At 34.6% G+C, this 19714-nt stretch overlaps 1 protein-coding gene across 5 annotated transcripts in view; it reads right to left on the reverse strand.

Moving 5' to 3' along the window:
- Positions 1–80: 80 nt before the first annotated feature.
- The window catches only part of LOC134256855 (centlein-like), a 39963-nt gene continuing 20329 nt past the window's right edge, over positions 81–19714 (reverse strand). For 3 of the 5 annotated variants that reach the window (XM_062739525.1, XM_062739527.1, XM_062739524.1), the window contains 23 exons: positions 15509–15877; positions 15046–15164; positions 14642–14770; positions 13813–13913; positions 13427–13512; positions 13099–13187; positions 12824–12910; positions 12599–12731; positions 11925–11945; positions 11417–11514; positions 10612–10714; positions 10205–10340; positions 8955–9124; positions 8021–8152; positions 6801–6938; positions 6551–6648; positions 4797–4905; positions 4378–4437; positions 4143–4238; positions 3873–4058; positions 2974–3177; positions 2616–2690; positions 81–2402 (listed from right to left, as the gene is read on the reverse strand). In XM_062739525.1, coding sequence (XP_062595509.1) covers positions 2316–2402; positions 2616–2690; positions 2974–3177; positions 3873–4058; positions 4143–4238; positions 4378–4437; positions 4797–4905; positions 6551–6648; positions 6801–6938; positions 8021–8152; positions 8955–9124; positions 10205–10340; positions 10612–10714; positions 11417–11514; positions 11925–11945; positions 12599–12731; positions 12824–12910; positions 13099–13187; positions 13427–13512; positions 13813–13913; positions 14642–14770; positions 15046–15164; positions 15509–15877 — 2826 coding nt within the window. In that variant the 3' untranslated portion in view covers positions 81–2315. The remainder of the gene's footprint in view (positions 2403–2615; positions 2691–2973; positions 3178–3872; positions 4059–4142; positions 4239–4377; positions 4438–4796; positions 4906–6550; positions 6649–6800; positions 6939–8020; positions 8153–8954; positions 9125–10204; positions 10341–10611; positions 10715–11416; positions 11515–11924; positions 11946–12598; positions 12732–12823; positions 12911–13098; positions 13188–13426; positions 13513–13812; positions 13914–14641; positions 14771–15045; positions 15165–15508; positions 15878–19714) is intronic. The other 2 variants (XM_062739528.1, XM_062739526.1) reach the window with 1 other exon arrangement.

Consider the following 19714-nt stretch of genomic DNA (forward strand, 5'->3'; position numbering starts at 1 on the left):
TTTGAACAATTTAGAATCTACATTATACCAGGATGCCTCCACATAAGTTTCAGCTTTTCTGGCCCAGTGGTTCTTGAGAAGAAGATTTTCAAAGATTTTTCCTATATATTTCTATGTAAAACTTTGATGCCCTATTGTGGCCCCACCCTTCCCCCGGGGGTCATGATTTGAACAATTTAGAATCTACACTATACCAGGATGCTTCCACATAAGTTTCAGCTTTTCTGGCCCAGTGGTTCTTGAGAAGAAGATTTTCAAAGATTTTTCCTTTATATTTCTATATAAAACTTTGGTTCCCCAATGTGGCCCCGCCCTTCCCCAGGGGTCATTATTTGAACAATTTAGAATCTACATTATACCAGAATGCTTCCACATAAGTTTCAGCTTTACTGGCCCAGTGGTTCTTGAGAAGAAGATTTTCAAAGATTTTTCCTATATATTTCTATGTAAAACTTTGAATCCCCATTGTGGCCCCGCCCTTCCCCCGGGGGTCATGATGTGAACAATTTAGAATCTACACTATACCAGGATGCTTCCATATAAGTTTCAGCTTTTCTGGCCCAGTGGTTCTTGAGAAGAAGATTTTCAAAGATTTTTCCTATATATTTCTATGTAAAACTTTGATTCCCCATTGTGGCCCCGCCCTTCCCCTGGGGGTCATGATTTGAACAATTTAGAATCTACACTACCCCAGGATGCTTCCACATACGTTTCAGCTTTACTGGCCCAGTAGTTCTTGAGAAGAAGATTTTTTAATGACCCAACCCTATTTTTGTCTTTTCTTGATTAGCTCCCCCTGCGAGGGGATATGTCCCTTCATTTTAACAATTTAAATTCCCCTTCACCCAAGGATGCTTTGTACCATGTTTGGTTAAAATTGGCCCAGTGGTTCTTGAGAAGAAGTCGAAAATGTGAAAAGTTTACAGACGGACGGACAGACAGACAGACAGACAGACAGCTAGACAGAAAGACGGACGACGGACAAAATGTGATCAGAAAAGCTCACTTGAGCCTTCGGCTCAGGTGAGCTAAAAACCTTAGAACGGCTCATTGCAAAGTATCATTTTAATATCTGACATCTCTCGAGACATTTTTTGTCTGAGCCAGTGTAAATCCTTGAGATTTATGGAGAAATGAACAGTTTCATTCTGGTACATGTACTAGAATATATTCTCTCAACTAAAATAAATATACATCGAATATTTTGTGTTTTTCTTTCACAAAGCTGTAATAGATTTCATAACACACAATACAACTGTATCCTTTTTAAAAATTTTATTGCAAAGTGAAAATAAATAATTAAAAAAACTAGATAAAACTAAAATAAGTAGTGCTATGTTTTCACATGGAATGGTTATAAATGGATTATGTAGACTGATGTTCTAGTTATCACATCATTACATGCACCAGCACTGACACTGCACACATAAACAGGCAGTGCATCATACTGAAGATCATTTATTTCTGGACGGAATATCATTTAAATATATCTGTAAAACTATTCACCATGCAATACATGGGGAAAAAAATCATTTGATCCTCCAACATATCTAACCAATGAATTGGTAATAAAAAATTCACCCAGTTTGGTTGATAAATCCATGAATATGTAAATACAATATTTGATTTTTTTTTCAGCTTCCAGTCAATGAACTTATGGTTTGCTAATACCAAAAACTACCCTTGCAAGTTTTTTGACAACAGAGAAATATGGAATTTTTACCTATGGAGTAAAAATTCTGTAACATTTTTACAACATTTTGAAAAAGAAAAATCCCAAAGTCAATGACATTTTGGTAATTCTCCTCATTAACACTTCAATTAAAGTTAATGACTTTAAAGTAATTTCCTACTTCAACATTCTAGTAAATAAACAAATGATGTTATTCTGTAAATGCCCTTCCTTGGTGTTTTTACTCAATGAAATAATGCCTTAACACGACACTACGAGCCAATGAATGACTGATAAAAACAACTCCTACAGCATTCTACTAACTGTGACACTGCACCTCTCCCATTTCCCCTGACAATCAACATACTTACATAACTAACAATATACACACCAGAACTCTTATCAATTATTGACCCATTATTAACAATGAAACTGTTACAGTATATGCTAATTTGCACCTTGATAGCAATAATAGCACTACATTATTTGGAACATGTTTTTTCTAACTCATAAACCATCTCATAATCCTTCATAAATGCAATGTTCATCAGAATATCACAGTGACCAAGATTCAATCATATAAAGTAGAAATATCACAGTGATCAGTCAATAAGCCTAAGGCTCTATAGGCTCAAAGGAGTTATCAGGCTGCCTGGAGCTTTGATGAGAGTTCACACATTTCCTCCATTTTCTGAACAAACAAGTCAACTAATGGATTCACAAAGTCTTCCTACAAATAAGGAATAAATGGATACATTTACTTATGAAAAAATTCATGTTTTAACTATTGTAACTATTTTAAATACCATGCATATAGAAGTACTTTTTTCCCATGTGTCTGAGTCATGTCTCTAAAAAATAAACTCTGTATTTTCTGGTAGGATAAAAATAACTATTTCACAATAAAATACATTGTATATAAAGCAATCACTTGAATTTCTACCTTTGTGTTCATTAACTTTTCACACTTCTTGCTCCATCGTTTGTCCCGCTTTTTGTCTGTGTCAATATCTTGCTCCTTTTGAAAAGAGAGCACAGAGTTAAAAATAGATATAAAAACACTTCATATTTATCAAAAAACAAATCTGTGCTAAAATCAAGTCACTACGTAACTATCAAACCTGTGTCATTAAAGGTAGGTCGTGGGTTTAAAAATTTGCGCCTTCTGCACATGATGACGCACATAAGTCGTAAAACAAAAAATAAGTTGAAAATGATTCTTAAACAGTTTTAAATGGTCAATCTTAATAAAACAATGTAAAAGCAATACTTCTAGGAGTTAAGATCTAGTCAGTACTTACCATGCTTTCTCTGTCACCATCAGCACTCATGATATCCTCTAGATCTGATTGGCTTAAATTCAGGATATCTTTAGCCATTGCCTGAGCCCTCTGTAGTGAAGCATTGACTTGACTTTGTTGACTCTCCTTCTCTCGATGACTTAACGTCTCTTTTAAGTGGAATCGTGACTGATTTAATCTCTTTATCAACTCATGTCCCAAACTCTGGTCAAAGAATGAAAATGAAAAAATGTTTTAGTTTCTTTCTTGAATAAATGTGTTGAATCTTTACTGATAAGGCATCAGATTTGTAAAGCTATTTTCTTTGTTGACTAAATTTTGAGGTAAATTTAATAATGAACATGGTATTTTTTTCATTTAAAAGGTCAATCTTCTTTATAGACATGTAGTTTGAATAATTTCTAGTATAATCCAGTGTGTATAGAGAGACAAACCTTGACAAACTGTTGGTACTGACGTATGGTGTAGTGTAATAAGAGACAAACCTTGACAAACTGTTGGTACTGCTGTATGGTGTAGTGTAATAAGAGACAAACCTTGACAAACTGTTGGTACTGACGTATGGTGTAGTGTAATAAGAGACAAACCTTGACAAACTGTTGGTACTGACGTATGGTGTAGTGTAATAAGAGACAAACCTTGACAAACTGTTGGTATTGCTGTATGGTGTAGTATAATTATGAGAGACAAACCTTGACCAACTGTTGGTATTGCTGTATGGTGTAGTGTAATTATGAGAGACAAACCTTGACAAACTGTTGGTATTGCTGTATGGTGTAGTGTAATAAGAGACAAACCTTGACAAACTGTTGGTACTGCTGTATGGTGTAGTGTAATAAGAGACAAACCTTGACAAACTGTTGGTACTGCTGTATGGTGTAGTGTATTAAGAGACAAACCTTGACAAACTGTTGGTACTGCTGTATGGTGTAGTAGGCCTCACTGAGCTTCCTTTGAGCTGCCTCAATGGCTGCCTCACTTTGAGCTGCCAGCCCACGGAGTTGTTGTTGAGCTGTGTTCTCTAGATCCCCCACAGCAGTCTCTAGCTCCATTCTCCGCGTCTGACTCTCCAGAAAATGCTTGTTCTAAAAATAGAACAGAGACTTCCTTACTAGGAGCACATTAAGAATTGTGTACATCATTAAACAAAATTCATTTGTGACACAGACCTTTTTCTCCAGTTCTGCATTCACTTTGAGGAATCTTTCCTCATACTCCCTCTTTTCTCTGGTGACTGCTGACAGCCTCTTCTTGTAGGACTCCACCTGGAGCACAAGGTATAAGAAATTTAGGAAAATTGTCAACTCTCAAATATTAATATCAATTTTCAACTAATGTCAATTCTTTAGAGACAGACATGTACAACATTATGACCCTTAGCAGTATAATTGCATAGAATCTTACTTGTATCTTGAGTCGATCACTAGTGTCTTGAATCAGTTTAATTCTTGTCTCCATTTCTTCCTGTAAAATGAAAATCAACATTATATAATAATTATCAAACCCATTTTGATTTACAAATTATTGCTTAAACATGTGCTTAAGACTTGGATAGTTACTTTTAAAAGACTTAGCAGAGTTAAAAGACGTTTCAGACAGATGCTTCTTGAACAGTTATGTTGCCACATGTTGTTTTCTTAAAATCACATTAGCAGATAATTTTGCCCCGTTTTAAAACAGAGTTGTTCTACAAGAGAGATAACTCTTCTTTGTTGAATTCACACTTTTCATAGATTGCCCATTGAAAACAATGGTGAAAAGGGGCAAATAAAAAGGAGCACAATTTCCCTGTCTTGCAGTATAAGTACACTTCTGACACTCACATTAGCATTTTGTTCGGACTTGGCGTTTGTCTGGGCCAGCTTTAACTTGACTCTCTGGTCCTCCAGGAGTGTCCTCTTCTGATTATTGTCTCTCTCCACTCGACTTATTCTGAGAAAAAAATGTGGTCATTATATCAATTCTCAGTTAATTACTGCTTATGCTCAAGTTAAAAAATCATTAACTTTGTGGATCAACATAAAAAGGAGGAATAGATGCATAGAGGCTCTTTAAGGTCATGATCTAGTAAATAAAACATGCCTACAGATTTATTAAATTTGAGAAATAAATTCCTATATAACTTTAGCTTGGTCAAAAAAGGTGTTTTGAGTCATAAATTGTAGGAAAACAAGATAAAAAGCAATATTTTAAACAGTCATTTTCAATGAAAAATTAAGAAAACCAGTCATGAATATGGGAGTTTTTTCATATTTGACAAAAGTAATGTATCCAGATTGCCTACAATCTCTCAGAAAACGGTAATTTGTATGTTCAGGGCCTTATTTTAAAATGAACATCAATTTTAAAATAGGTATCGGGATTACTTTTCAAATGATTTCAAATTGAATTCCATGAAAATACCCGATATTCTACATAATTCTGTTTAAGCCGTTAAGTACAGAAAAGGAAAGTTGACAGTATGAAATATTTACCTATTTGATTAACATTTGAGAAAAAAAGATAACTAGAACTGTCCAAACGGGACAAAATACCCCCCGCCGGGTTTTTCAGAAGTAATTTTTACCATAATAAAGATATGTATCACACATGAATTATGAAATTTTTCTTCCAGTGACCTTGAAGTTCCCCAAATGACCTTGAATCAAGGTCATGACAAACCCTTGGGTCATGGGCAATCTTTGTGTAGAATGAGAACCTACCAAGTTTATCCATAAGAAAGATATGGACCGGACACAAATTATGAATTTTAATTCCAGTGACCTTGAACTTCCCAAATGACCTTTGGTCAAGGTCATGACACATCCTTAGGTCATGGGCAATCTTTGTGTAAAATAAGAACAATCCAAGTTTATCCATAAGATAGATATGGACCAGACACAAATTATGAACTTTTTCTTCCAGTGACCTTGAACTTCCCCAAATGACCTTGGGTCAAGGTCAGGACACATCCCTGGGTCATGGGAAATCTTTGCATGAAATGAGAACCTACCAAGTTTATCCATAAAAAAGATGTAGACCGGACACGAATTATGAACTTTTTCTTCCAGAGACCTTGAACTTCCTCAAATGACCTTGGGTCAAGGTCATGACACACCCTTGGGACATGGGCAATCTTTGCATGAAATGAGAACCTACCAAGTTAATCTATAACAAAGATGTAGACCGGACATGAATTATGAAGTTTTTCTTCCAGTGACCTTGAACTTCCCCAAATGACCTTGGGTCAAGGTGATGACACACCCTTGGGTCATGGGCAATCTTTGTGTGAAAAGAGAACCTACCAAGTTTATCCGTCAGAAAGATATGGACCGGACACGAATTATGAACTTTTTCTTCCAGTGACCTTGAACTTCCCCAAATGACCTTGGGTCAAGGTGATGACACACCCTTAGGTCATGGGCAATCTTTGTGTGGAGTAGTAGATTCTAATGTCCCTCCGTAAGAAAGATATGGACCGGACATGTTTGCACAGACAGACAGACAGACGGACAAGGTGATTCCTATATACCCCCCCAAACTTCGTTTGCGGGGGGTATAAAAGTTTTTGGAAGAAAAAGTTTAATGATGAGTGTACTTTTCCTGCAGAGTCCTGATTTGTTCCTGTTGTTGTTCGTTTTCTTGTTTAAGCTGTCTGGCCTGATTAGACTGTCTACACAACTCATTGGAAGAGGCCTAGAAAATTAAACAGCACTTCTTAATCCATATATGTAAACAAACAAATGTAGTGTAGTTAAATATTCAATAACTATCCTGTGATGTTGGCAAATAATTTATAGATTATGGACCTTGGTGTAAAATGACCCATCATAACAGAGTTGACCTACTTTGAGTCTGGACTCGAGGATCTTCCAGTCCTGTTCTGTATGTTTGTCTGTGGCTGTAGTGTGGCGATTCTCCTCCACCAGCTGAGCTTCTAAGGCTGCCTTCTCTTGTAAAACCTTGTCCATGTCTGTTGTCAGCTTCTGTAGGTAACAAAATTAATGTTAATAATAAATAAATTAATAGAATGAATTCCATATATTCTTGTGTATTAAACATTGTTATCTATGGTATTTCATTTTCAGGATCTGATTAGCCAGATTTATCTAGATTTCTGTTTAGCCATTCTTAGTCCCTGATTGGCCAGATTTTCCTGGATGTTCTGTTTAGCCATTCTCAGTCTCTGATTGGCCAGCTTTACCTGGATGTTCTGTTTAGCAATTCTCAGTCTCTGATTGGCCAGATTTACCTGGATGTTCTGTTTAGCCATTCTTAGTTTTTGATTGGCCAGACGTACCTGGATGTTCTGTTTAGCCATTCTCAGTCTCTGATTGGTCTGATTTACCTGGATGTTTTGTTTGGCCATTCTCAGTCTCTGATTGGTCCAACTTACCTGGATGTTTTGTTTGGCCATTCTCAGTCTCTGATTGGTCCAACTTACCTGGATGTTCTGTTTAGCCATTCTCAGTCTCTGATTGGCCAGTTGTACCTGGATGTTCTGTTTAGCCATTGTCAGTATCTGATTGGTCCGACTTACCTGGATGTTCTGTTTAGCCATTCTCAGTCTCTGATTGGTCAGACTTACCTGGATGTTCTGTTTAGCCATTCTCAGTCTCTGATTGGTCAGACGTACCTGGATGTTCTGTTTAGCCATTCTCAGTCTCTGATTGGTCCAACTTACCTGGATGTTCTGTTTAGCCATTCTCAGCCTCTGATTGGTCAGACTTACCTGGATGTTTTGTTTAGCCATCCTCAGTCTCTGATTGGCCAGCTTTACCTGGATGTTCTGTTTAGCCATCCTCAGTCTCTGATTGGACAGATTTACCTGGATGTTCTGTTTAGCCATCCTCAGTCTCTGATTGGACAGATTTACCTGGATGTTCTGTTTAGCCATCCTCAGTCTCTGATTGGACAGATTTACCTGGATGTTCTGTTTAGCCATCCTCAGTCTCTGATTGGACAGATTTACCTGGATGTTCTGTTTAGCCATCCTCAGTCTCTGATTGGTCCAACTTACCTGGATGTTCTGTTTAGCCATCCTCAGCCTCTGATTGGTCAGATTTACCTGGATGTTCTGTTTAGCCATCCTCAGTCTCTGATTGGCCAGATTTAAGTCTGCCTGCTGCTGTTGATTCACTTCCTTCTGTTGCTCCAAAGCCTTCACAGCAGCTCCGCGAGATTCTCGTAGAGTAGTGATCTGCAAATCAAACAATTCTTTACAATATTTTTTTTGTCAGCAGAATCACTTCTCATTCAAATTTGTTATGGAAAATATTCAAGATGAAAGCCTAATATCACTGTGTAATTACACTGTGTAATGAATGAACATTTAATGGTTTTTAAAAAGACATGCACACATAGATGAGCAAGATATCTTACACATTCCACCAAATGGGGAAAAAGATACATGTATAGGGTTTATATAAATGTAAAGCTGAATTTAACAGATTCTGTTCTGTGAAAAATTAAGAACACAGAAATACATTAGTTTAGTAGTTTTGTTGTAACCATCTACATTATTTAATATACCAACACCAAAAAGAATCCATTTGTTTTAAAAATTCCACAAATTGTTTAATTATGGAAGACCATATCTGTTAAGTATTATATAGTCAGAATCAAGGTTACACTATACCCTTGTAATATTTTGCCTCAAACAATACTTACTGAAAATGTTAGAGACCCAACCTAGCAAGTGAGGGATATTTAGTTATCCAAGAAAAAAATATCTGAGAAGATATATATGAAGTATATGAGAATTTGTATATTAAAAGAAACCAACTCCAGAAAGTTGAAATATATAATTTATGCTGTAATAAGATTGGCATTGTGCATCTACATCCGTAAGTGACCCATACATGCCAAGAAGTAGAGCATTATTAATACAAATAGCAGTGTTTTTATAAATATAATAGACAGGAATTTGTGCAATCTAACTATCTAAGAGAACAGAGATTACTTATAAATCCTCTTTTATCAACAGAAAAACTTCCGCTTACTTGCTGTGTGAGGTAGCCTACACGCTGTTTGAGCTGTTTAGCTTGTCGGGCCAGCTGGTTGCTGGCTTGAACCCTCTGTTCATAAGCTCGCTGCTCTTGGATCCTTGGGGATGGAGAGAATTCCTGGGCCGGTGCTTTTAGTGGAGATGTACCTACTTCTTTGAGTGTTACTACAACATCAGAAAGATGTAATAATAACACAGTCAAGAACAAAAATTTTGACTAACATTTTAATGCAATGTGGCATTTACATAAGACATATGATCTTGTAGGGGACAGTAGGGAACTTATACTGCCTCGCTGGTGAGCTAGCTTTTCAAGTGATGTGCTAGATCCCTCTATTTCAGGTAAGTTAAGCAACAGCGAGCCTGTGCAACCCTTGGATCGGTGACCTTTCACTGTACAGTACTGTACAGCAGGAAATTAACTCGCGGAGTTAATTTTCGCTATATTCGCGGAAAAAGAAAATCCGCGAAGTCAACATACAGCGAATAATTCTTTAAAAGTTTTTTACGGCTAAATTGAAATTTTATTATTTTCCGTGATTAGACTGTCTTCATAATTATGCGAGTGTTTGGATCATTATTACAAACACGTAGTTACAGGGTATTGGTGTTCTTAAAGCTAATTAATTGTTTAATTTATTTCTATGGCTAACAAATTAATTTTGCCATCTAGTAGATGTGCGATGTAATTATTCAATAAAACATGCTTGGTTATTTTTGACCTGTGCGTATCACTCAGTCATTACCCTTAATCAAGGCATTTACGTAGTAAACAGGGTAACTACAATTAATTAAATTCAATTGTATGATTAAAATTCAACATTTTGACAACGGTATAATAATTTCTCTGATTTGGACCCGAAATGAAAATAAAATTAACTGCGTAACATTATGTTGACTTCAAATCAGGATCAGTCCGGTGTTTCGTTATTATTCAATCGGGATCAAAATCGACACAATATGTAGACTTGCCTTTTCTATACACGATATACATGACAGACTTTCGTAAGATAGAGACGGAAAATATCAGTTCACGCAATATATAATTACAAAAAAAATGCTTGCAAGTACCATTTAAGAAATGTATGGTTTTTCCTTTTCCGCGAATTCAAACGACCGCGATTGGCTGAAAATTGAACAAATCGCGATCTTTTCCGACCGCGATTTTAACCTGCTATACAGTATTTTTTTTTTTCAAAAATTTGAAAAATAATTGAATAAATATGGCTCCAGAAGAAAGCATACCTCTTTTATTGTCAGTTACTCTGGCAGTATATGGACGTGAAATACTGCGGTTACGATGATGTAGGTTTCTTATTCCACCTCGTCTGTTTCTTAAAGAGGACATCTTAAAACTCATAGGTCTAAGGCTTCTTTTAATCTGAAAGACATAATTATACAAACAGGAAGAGGGTTAAAAAGTTAATCTGTTTAATACAGTGCTGAACATAGAATGAAAAATAATAAAAATGTATCAATTTACTTTCTCCATGTCATGTAGAAAATAGTATAATTACATAATTTACGTCAAATGTTCGTCTATTTACCCCAAATAAACAAAAAATTATTATTTAATGTTGGTTTGAGACTGTTCTTCATGATGCAAAGTAAGACATCCAGAGCTAAACATTTATATTAGACAGTTGTCTTACTGTTTGCCTGTGGTCCATGCTCTCATCACTAGGAGGCGTGGTCTGTGATTGCGAAATATCCACAATGGTCTGACCCAAAGAATCACTCTCTGTTTCTTCATCACTGCAAAAGAATCAGAATATTTACATCCACTGAATATTTTCTCCTTTATTTCTAAAGAAATTCATTGCTGTTTATCAGTTCATGAACAATACTAGGCATATCACCTGTTCAGATTTCTTGATCAGTGGCTGTTTCATCAATGAAACGTACTATGACGTACATATCAATGATACAATAATTAATCTTTTTTAAATCCTACGTTAAATGATTATTTACACAGCTATAAATATAGAAAATAAAATCTCTTTCTTAATGTCACAGCTATTGCAGAAAAAATTTACATAACCCGCTTCCTGATAAAAGACAAACTGTTCACAACTTTATTTGAGAAAAGACAAACCGTTAGCCACTTTTCTTTAGAAAAGACAAACTGTTAGCCACTTTTCTTTAGAAAAGACAAACCGTTAGCAACTTTTCTTTAGAAAAGACAAACTGTTAGCCACTTTTCTTGAGAAAAGACAAACTGTTAGCCACTTTTCTTGAGAAAAGACAAACTGTTAGCCACTTATCATAAGAGTAAGCAAACAGATAAAGTATTCTTGTGAATAAATTTAAATCAGAAAATCTAACTTGAACACCTAGATCAGGTTAGCTTATTAGAAATTAAATGATATAATCTTTTTGTAATATTAGCACATTACTATAGGTGACTAACAGTAACCAATTTGAACAGATTTTGGTAAAAGCACATTAGTGACTAACATTTCTTCTGACTCCGGTATCTCTTCCCATCCTTCATCTTCGAAATCCCTGAAGACAGATCTCATCTTCTCTATGCTTCTGTTGAGGGCTTTCTGGTACTGTAAATTGATAAAATAAGGCTTTAAACATTCAAATACAAGCATACACACAAACCAACAAGTAACCAGACTAAGAAATGACTTCATTGTTTTTTTCCTTTATACGTATACCCTGGTAGTACATAAATTAGCAATAAGCCAGCCCATGCAATTCCAATTTTGCATTTCAGGTGTTAATTAGGATTCAAACTGACAAACACAATTACATTAATGTAGTAGGTCTAACTGAATGATCTTTTTTGGGGGGATTGTGGAGAAAAAAAATATATTACTTATGTTAAACATGCTAATTAATTCAGATAGACCTACTAAGGATATGATATATTTTGATATATATTGAATATAGATATATATTTGTCACATCATGACCTTCACCTATGACATCTGACCTTCACCTTTGGATACTTTACCTCTTCCCCAGCAATATCAACCTGATTGAGAGTCTAGACATTTAAAGATTATGTTTAATTTAAAAATTCAAAAGATCATGTCTAATTAAGAAAATCAAAGATTGTGTCTAAGTGAGAATACTAAAAGTTCAAGATAGTGCCCACATACAATGTGATTCATATACCTGTATGGTCATAGTGTATGCAACTTGAACTCACAAAAGTAATATAAGTTTTATTGTATCTGTTTTTTGTTTAAATAAATGTTTTTAACAAAAAGAAAAAATGGTATTAAAAGAAAAAGAAAAAAATCTTCTCTTAAATGTATTTATCTAATCTTCATCTTAAGACAATTTCAATTATTGTAACAGTATATATCATTTTCAGGAAAAAAAGTCAATAACTTGTCTTAAAAAAAAGAAAAAAAAAAGATAAAAATTCTAAGAAAAAGATAAATTTCAAATACAAATAACCAATATACAACAAAATTCATCAAAACCAAATCTATAAAACTTTCAAGTTAAAACTAGTTAAATGGGTGTCTTGAAGACTAGCATATATTCATTAATTTTTTTTTTAATATCTTGTCCTTTAAAATTTCTTACATTTAACCACCACCTTCAAGAAGATTATGACTATGAAAGAACAGAAACTCCAATATTGATAAAGATTTTACTTTAGAATGACAGCCTTACTCGTTTAGATGCCTGGCTTTTGTTTCTGAGTTCGGCTCGACGTGACTTTGGCCTGTTCTGTTTCGTGCCTAGCTTTTCTTTGACAGCCTGGAATTGTTTGGCAAGCTTTTCTTCCTCCAATTCTCTCTCCAGTCTAGGGAGTACAAACAAATGTATTTAGTACAGGCATCATCTATCACCAGAGTTTTGTCTCTTTGGATAAAATAACAAATATTTTATACACACCTATTGATGTCCCGCTTCAAATTTGCTGTCTCCATGCGATATTTTGAATTTGCTTGCTTCATTTCTAATATTTCAGATTTCAGACTCCTTCAAAGAGAAGACATTTCATGTCAAAGTTTATAAAATTTTTGAATGCCAAAAAAAAAATGCATGGATAGCTTCTCTTTTGATTAGCATTAAAGCTGGGATGTAAGCATTGTAAAAATAGTTTTTATAAAAATCTTGCAGCTAGATTTAATGATTTATAAAATAAATTAACTCCCTTGTCAACTGACCTCCTTTCTTCTAACAGAGCCTCTTTTTCAGATTGACTTTCCCTGAGCTCTCTCTCTAGTTTATCAAGTCTGACAGATTTAGACTGAACCTGTAGAAAGAAATACCTTCATTACATATTTTAAAATTTGCAAGAATTTCAGTATGTTTTTTTTTCTGTCTTGGACTTTTAATAATTTTTTTATTAAGCTTTCCTCCACATTCTTACTTCAATAAATTTCATTTCATTATAACGATTTTCCCCTTGTAATGCACAGGTCAAAAATAAATAGTTTTTTTCTCATTCATAATTTAATTTGCCCCGATTATGTAAATCAGTAATTGCTTTACCTCTGATCTGGTCAGTGTGAGTTCGGCCTGTAAGTCCGATTTCTCCTGAGTCTGATATCCAGCTTTCTTCTTGTCATACTCTCTACCTGAACATTCATTTAACCTTCATATAAAAATGCTGCAAAATCTGTCTGTTTACGTTTTATTTATGGCTCCTTATAACCCATGCATTATATCCCTGTTTATTCTATTATTAAATTTTGAGGATTAACAGGTGTTATCATGGCTGATTTTAAAACTGATCAGCAAAATCTTTTTGATTCTCTCGTGCTGTTTATAGAAAATTAAATCTATTCCTCCCTAAAATTGATAAACTGATAAACTCTCCCTTTACTTTCCCAAAAAAGATTCTGAAAAATTGATGACGTGCTAAACTGTGTCCTTACTTTCCCTCTCCTGTTCCAGGGCCACCTTGAGTTCATGTAGAGTAGCCGCGTCCTGACTGGCCTGTACCTTCAACATGTCAACCTCCTCCTCCAATGACATCCTGTCAACATCACAACACAGATTACTAATGCTCTAATCAAACTCGGGGTCCAGCAAATATTTAAAAAGAAATTGTATTAAAAATGTTCAAACTATTCATACAAGTATCTATTAAAAAATGTTTTTTTTTTTTTTTAACTTTTATAGATTCATTGCTTTTCACATCTATTCTTGTTTGCATTGATGTACATGTACCATTTTCTAATTGAAAATGTAATGAATGTAATACTTGTAAAAATGGCCAACTGGCCATTGTTGAATTCATCATCAATAACAACATATAAATATGTCTTTAGCCCTGCTGTTCTCAGAGAAAGATTCTTAATGTTATTTTTCCTATACACAGTACTCCTCTAAAATTTTTGTAACATTAAGCGTCATTTTATTTCAATAACTATTATCAGTACATATTTTTTCAACCTTTTAGGAGGATGCTTGCAAATTAATCTCACTAAATGAAAACCTGTTGTTTTTTAAGATGAGGACATTGTAAAAAGATTTTATGCTTTTGAATTCCTATGTAAAACTTTGCCCTGCTGCTGCAGTCTCATCTAAGATTTGGGGATCAGGACTTGACTATAATTAAATCTTTTCTACAATAGGGAGCCTGTATTAGCATGTAACCTCCCTCTAATCTGTCTCAATTTATCTCACTGATTCTACTTTATAGAATGAGTTGTCTTACTTTTCTACCACCAGGTTTGAACTTTATAGAATGAGTTGTCTTACTTTTCTACCACCAGGTTACGATTCTCATTTTTGTACACGGCCAGCTCATTCCAGACTTTATCGCTGTTCTCCTGGCGAAGTTCCCGTGGGTCTGCCCGTTTCTTCTTTCTTCCTCTCTCCATTTTATTGCTGTGGAACATAATAAACTAAACATTATACAAGAAAGTATGATGCACATATTACATACAATCAGAAAAAAAAATGTTTAAAATGTAAACCAACAGTGCATTTGGTGCAGACATTAGGATATTTTACATAATGATAAATCTAAAGATTAATGTACAATAAGGCTACCCTGTATGATTTTTTATTGTTTGGAAATTTCAAAGCAAATTTTGAGAAAAATACCTTAGCTTGAGGAGTAGGGCCTTTTGTGCTACCCTACAGACTCAAAAAAAACCTACCTATTTTCATCCTCATACAACTTCAGCTGATCTTTCAGGATCTTGTAATCTATCTGGGCACTTTTCAGTCTTTCAAGACGTTTAGCGTGAGCCTTCTTCAGTTCCTCTAATTCACGGTTCTTAAAAAAAAATCATAAAAAAATATTCTGAATGCATATTCCAAATATACAGAAAAATGTGCTCTTACATCAAGTGGCACAAGTTATATGGGGTGACTTTAAGCTCAATGATTCTAATGAGCCAGTTCACTTAAACTTGTTTTGTCCTTAACCTTAACCTGCACATTTCAGCTACAGTACTCGTGCTTTGATCAGATACTTGAGCTAGAAATAATCTTATACTAATTTAAATATTTCCTTTCATAACAGAGTTTTATGAAGTATCTCAACACATTTTAGAGTAAAGAGTTTAATTTCTTGTTGATGCAAAACACCACCATTTCACTACCTAAGTGTGTATTTACCTTCAGTCTGAGCATGTTCTTGGTGTCGTCCAGTTTTCTCTCTGTCTGCAGCAGTCTGTGTCTGAGGTCACCCTGCCTGACAGGGGGTCCCTCCTTAACCTTCCTGACGGGGGATAGAGATCGAGACCTGGAGTGCTCCCCCCTGGTAGAGGACTTGATGGGACTCAGGGCTACGCTGCGGACCTCCCTTGCTGGGGTAGAGTGAGTTCTCTCTCGTTTGTTGAGGTCAGACACATCAAACTCGATATTAAGTTTGTCATTCTCCTGTTCCAGTCTCTCTATCAAGCGATCCTTGTCTTCCAGTTCATCCTTCAGTAGATTTATCTCCCTCTGCATTCCCCGCACCTTGATCTCCAGATCTGACGAGGGCTACAAATAAAACAAAGAAATCAACTTACTTCATGTCTATAATTCCAACTCATTCACTACATGCATATATTCCAAGATTTCTCACTCATCTCTATAAATGCTATCTATAAATGAGGCAAAGTCATTAGACATATTGAGAATGAGCAATGTAGTGAGTGATACAACACTGCAGCAATTTACATTTCTACATGTACATACATTCTAACTGTAAGTTTGCTGCAGGTAAGACTTAAAGGCCGAGGTTTTCAAAAGGTCGGTTTTCCTCAGGTAAGTTTGGTGTGGGGTGGAGCTAAATCGAAGCGGCTGAGATGCCCTGAGGGAATGACGCTGGCTTGTGTATAGCTACCTATATACACAGGATGTTACCTGAGTGTATTACCTGTACACGTTTTCCTACGACATTGTAAAACGAAGCCCGTTTTTTTTTTTCATGTTTAGGTCAATTGAAATGCATGAAATAAAGCATGTTTTTGTTGCGGACAAAATCCTTCTCAAATTCTTTTTTTTTAATTAATATTTTTAATAATTCAACAATTTCAATGTACTGTGTGTTTGTTAATCAAATGTTATAACGAATTAAGCACCAAAATCTGTCGTAACAGTTGTAATCTGGTGACAAAAAGGGAAGCAATTCAAATTACATTAGAACTTAGAAACTTAGAAACCATGTTTTGAGGATCGATAAACTGTTTAGAAATGTAATAGTCTAAATAAATATTTTTTAAAGATAAATCCTTTGTGATTTTTCCATAACACATGGTCTGTAAAAATGACCTGGGCTTCAGACCGGGGATGATTCCCCGACAGCTATACTGAGGTGAAAAGGGAATGGAATCACCTGCATCGTACTTTTTTCTTTCAGGATTCATAATTTCAAATATTAAATGCAAAGCAAGATGTTATAATCCGACTAATTTCTCTTCTAAAGGTGGGTATTATTTTACCGTAACTTCGTCACCATCTCTCGGAGAAAAGCGACACGTACAGGTTTGTCTTATGAATAAATATAAATATTCACTTGACTTCTGAACAATGTTACAATGTTGTCAAACTTGTTTTTAAACAAACTAATTTAATTTTATTCCACAATACTTCAAACGCGGGCCGGTTTTGTTAATTATGGTGAAATAAATGTACATTAACTCATGCTTTGACAAATCAAAATTATCGATTGTATATAATTGTGAAATGAACCCCCCCCCTTTTCAAATTAAAATCATAATATATATGCATGATTTTTCTTATTATTTATCTAATTATTTGACAGATTGATTATATTTATGAAATATTCTTATGGACTAAAAGAGAATGCTTTGATTGCTTCTTTATCACGTTGGCATACGGGGTAGGCATCAAAAGCCTGAAAGTTAATTCGATGGTCAGTACGACCTCCAGACAATATACACAAGATGTACACAATAGCAGAAAACTAAATGTCAATCAAATCAAAGCATCCAATCCCAGGCTTATTTTCAGATGATTGACAGGGGTTCTAAGACCAGGTAAATTTGAAGGTGCTTATTTCCTCCCCCTTTAAAGTTACTTGGAAATGTGCATGCTCGTAAAAAATGAATCTGCCCAGCTTACCGTTATTTAAATGGACCATGCGCCAAGAATAATCAAGAAAATATAGGTTACATGCAGCACATGAAGCAGGAATAGAAGCATTATTACATACTGTGAAATTACTCATTTTCATGGCAGTTTAATTCTCATTGTTTTCGAGGTATGAAGAGACTCAGAATTTATGTCAACCATGAAATGTAATTTATTACAGACATTACTACTCAACATTCTTTATGCACAAAATTATATTCCCACAAACATATATTTTTACCTCAAACCATGAAAAATTTACCCCTTGAAAATATGTGATACAATGTATTACAGTACATCATTCCTGCAAGTTTGGTCCAGTTAAGTCTTATTGATACTTGAAGACAGACCTGCTCAATATTCATTAAGTCCAACATTTTTTTATTTACTGTTTTACGGGAATTTTTTTCAAAAAATTGAGTCGGGGGGTCGAAATAAAAATAAAATATTCAAATTCAAGCAGTCGGTCAGAAAAATAAAAATAAAACGAACAAATGTAACAATTTTTTTTATTTTAAGAATGGAATTGTTTTATTACCTAAATTTGGCAGAAAAAGGTGTTATTTGAAAAGATTAATGCATGCAAAACATTTTTATCATATATATATTTTTTTGGTATTCAATAAATAATAAGATTTGAGGATTTTTGAGTAGCTATCATATGGCAAGAATATAGTAAAACAGCCTATATTCTTAAGGCTTTTAATGGATCAGTTAAATAATTTCACAAGTGAGACTAATTAAAAGAAAATCTGTGTATCTTTTTCAATGCAATTCAAATTAATATACACATAGGTGGATAAAACATATCTTTCTCTTGAAAACATATTCAAATTGCCTCAGTGCTACAACTTTCAACGTACATGATTGTAGAAAATACATGTATTTACCATAAGTATATACATGTAAAATAGGCAATGACAATTACTCTGTTTACTGCAGAATTCGAATATTTGTTAAAACTTGTTCTAATCCACAACTTTTGAATAAAAAAAAAAACAGGCCATATTTGTATGGACGTATCATCTGCAGCTATGTTTTTCCGTATTGGTAAAATTTTTTCCCAAAGAAAGCTGTTTTTACTCCATTGATGTACATTAGTTTGTTAGCAAAATTCCATTTTGAATCGTAATAAGTGTGATTAATATGAATAGTAACGAGTGAAATTTATGACTCGAATTTCCTCAGTCACGCCACTTTTTACATGTAGAAGAAAACAAGACTGTCATTTAAATAAGTTTCAGAACAATCTTCAAGCCGTATTTCAACGCTTTGAAACAACTGTCAAAGATAATACATACTTAAAACCTCTCAAAACAAGGGGCTGACAGAACCTCAATTTCCTTGTGGCAATCTGCATAACATTTGATCACTTTGACTACTGTTTAGTCTATTTTATTTAATCTTTCATTAAAAGTTAATCTGAAATTGATACTTTTTTCTAATAAATGTCATGTCACTTTTTAAAATGACTGAGTTGATTTAAAAATATATCAAACACTACGATTCTGACATTTTGCCGCTAACTGTTAGGCTGAGTTGGCAGTGACTATCCATGCTTCACATTCATGCTCATTAGTTTTGTCATCTGTGATTGGATGGATATATTTACCTTAGCCAATGACAATTGACGTTTTGAAAGGCTTGTAAAAATTTTGTTGACGTTTCTTTTATTTTTTCAGTGACTATTAATAAGCTATCGGCGGGAGAAACAAAAATAAAACTTGAAGAAGAGACTTTTATTTTTATTTCATTTCAGCCCAAATTAGGGTCGGCGCTCCCGTAAAACAGTAAATAAAAAAGTGATGGCCTAAGGAATGAAGCTTATTTCAACTTTTGTTATAGGATATAACATAACTTGGGGCAGTTTACGCTTTATAAACCTAGTCTCGTTTTCCCCCGACTCTCGCTCTCGAGACTTTGCCCGAGCGAGAGTCTGGTCTGATTCCTATTTAATTTTTGTAATTTAAAATCGAGGCTTACCGAGAAATCGGTATGGATTTTCATTGGCTGATACATTCTCTTCGATGCTAAGATCTGTATTCTTTAAAAAGTCAGATGCTGCACCTTTACTTTTATCTGTTTTTATAGTAAAATATCTCTGTCTGCTTTACTAGGAACAAAAAAACGCACATATCTTTGTTTAAAAAGTAAATTCTCACATGTATTTTCATGGGAGTCGCCATCTTGTTAGCCGGTTTAGCGACCTCTAGTGGTTACAAAAATTAAATAGGAATCAGA

This window comes from Saccostrea cucullata, unplaced genomic scaffold, assembly GCF_032062105.1.
Source record: "Saccostrea cucullata isolate Sc308-1 unplaced genomic scaffold, CSIRO_AGI_Scuc_v1 ctg8, whole genome shotgun sequence".
Lineage (NCBI taxonomy): Eukaryota > Metazoa > Mollusca > Bivalvia > Ostreida > Ostreidae > Saccostrea > Saccostrea cuccullata.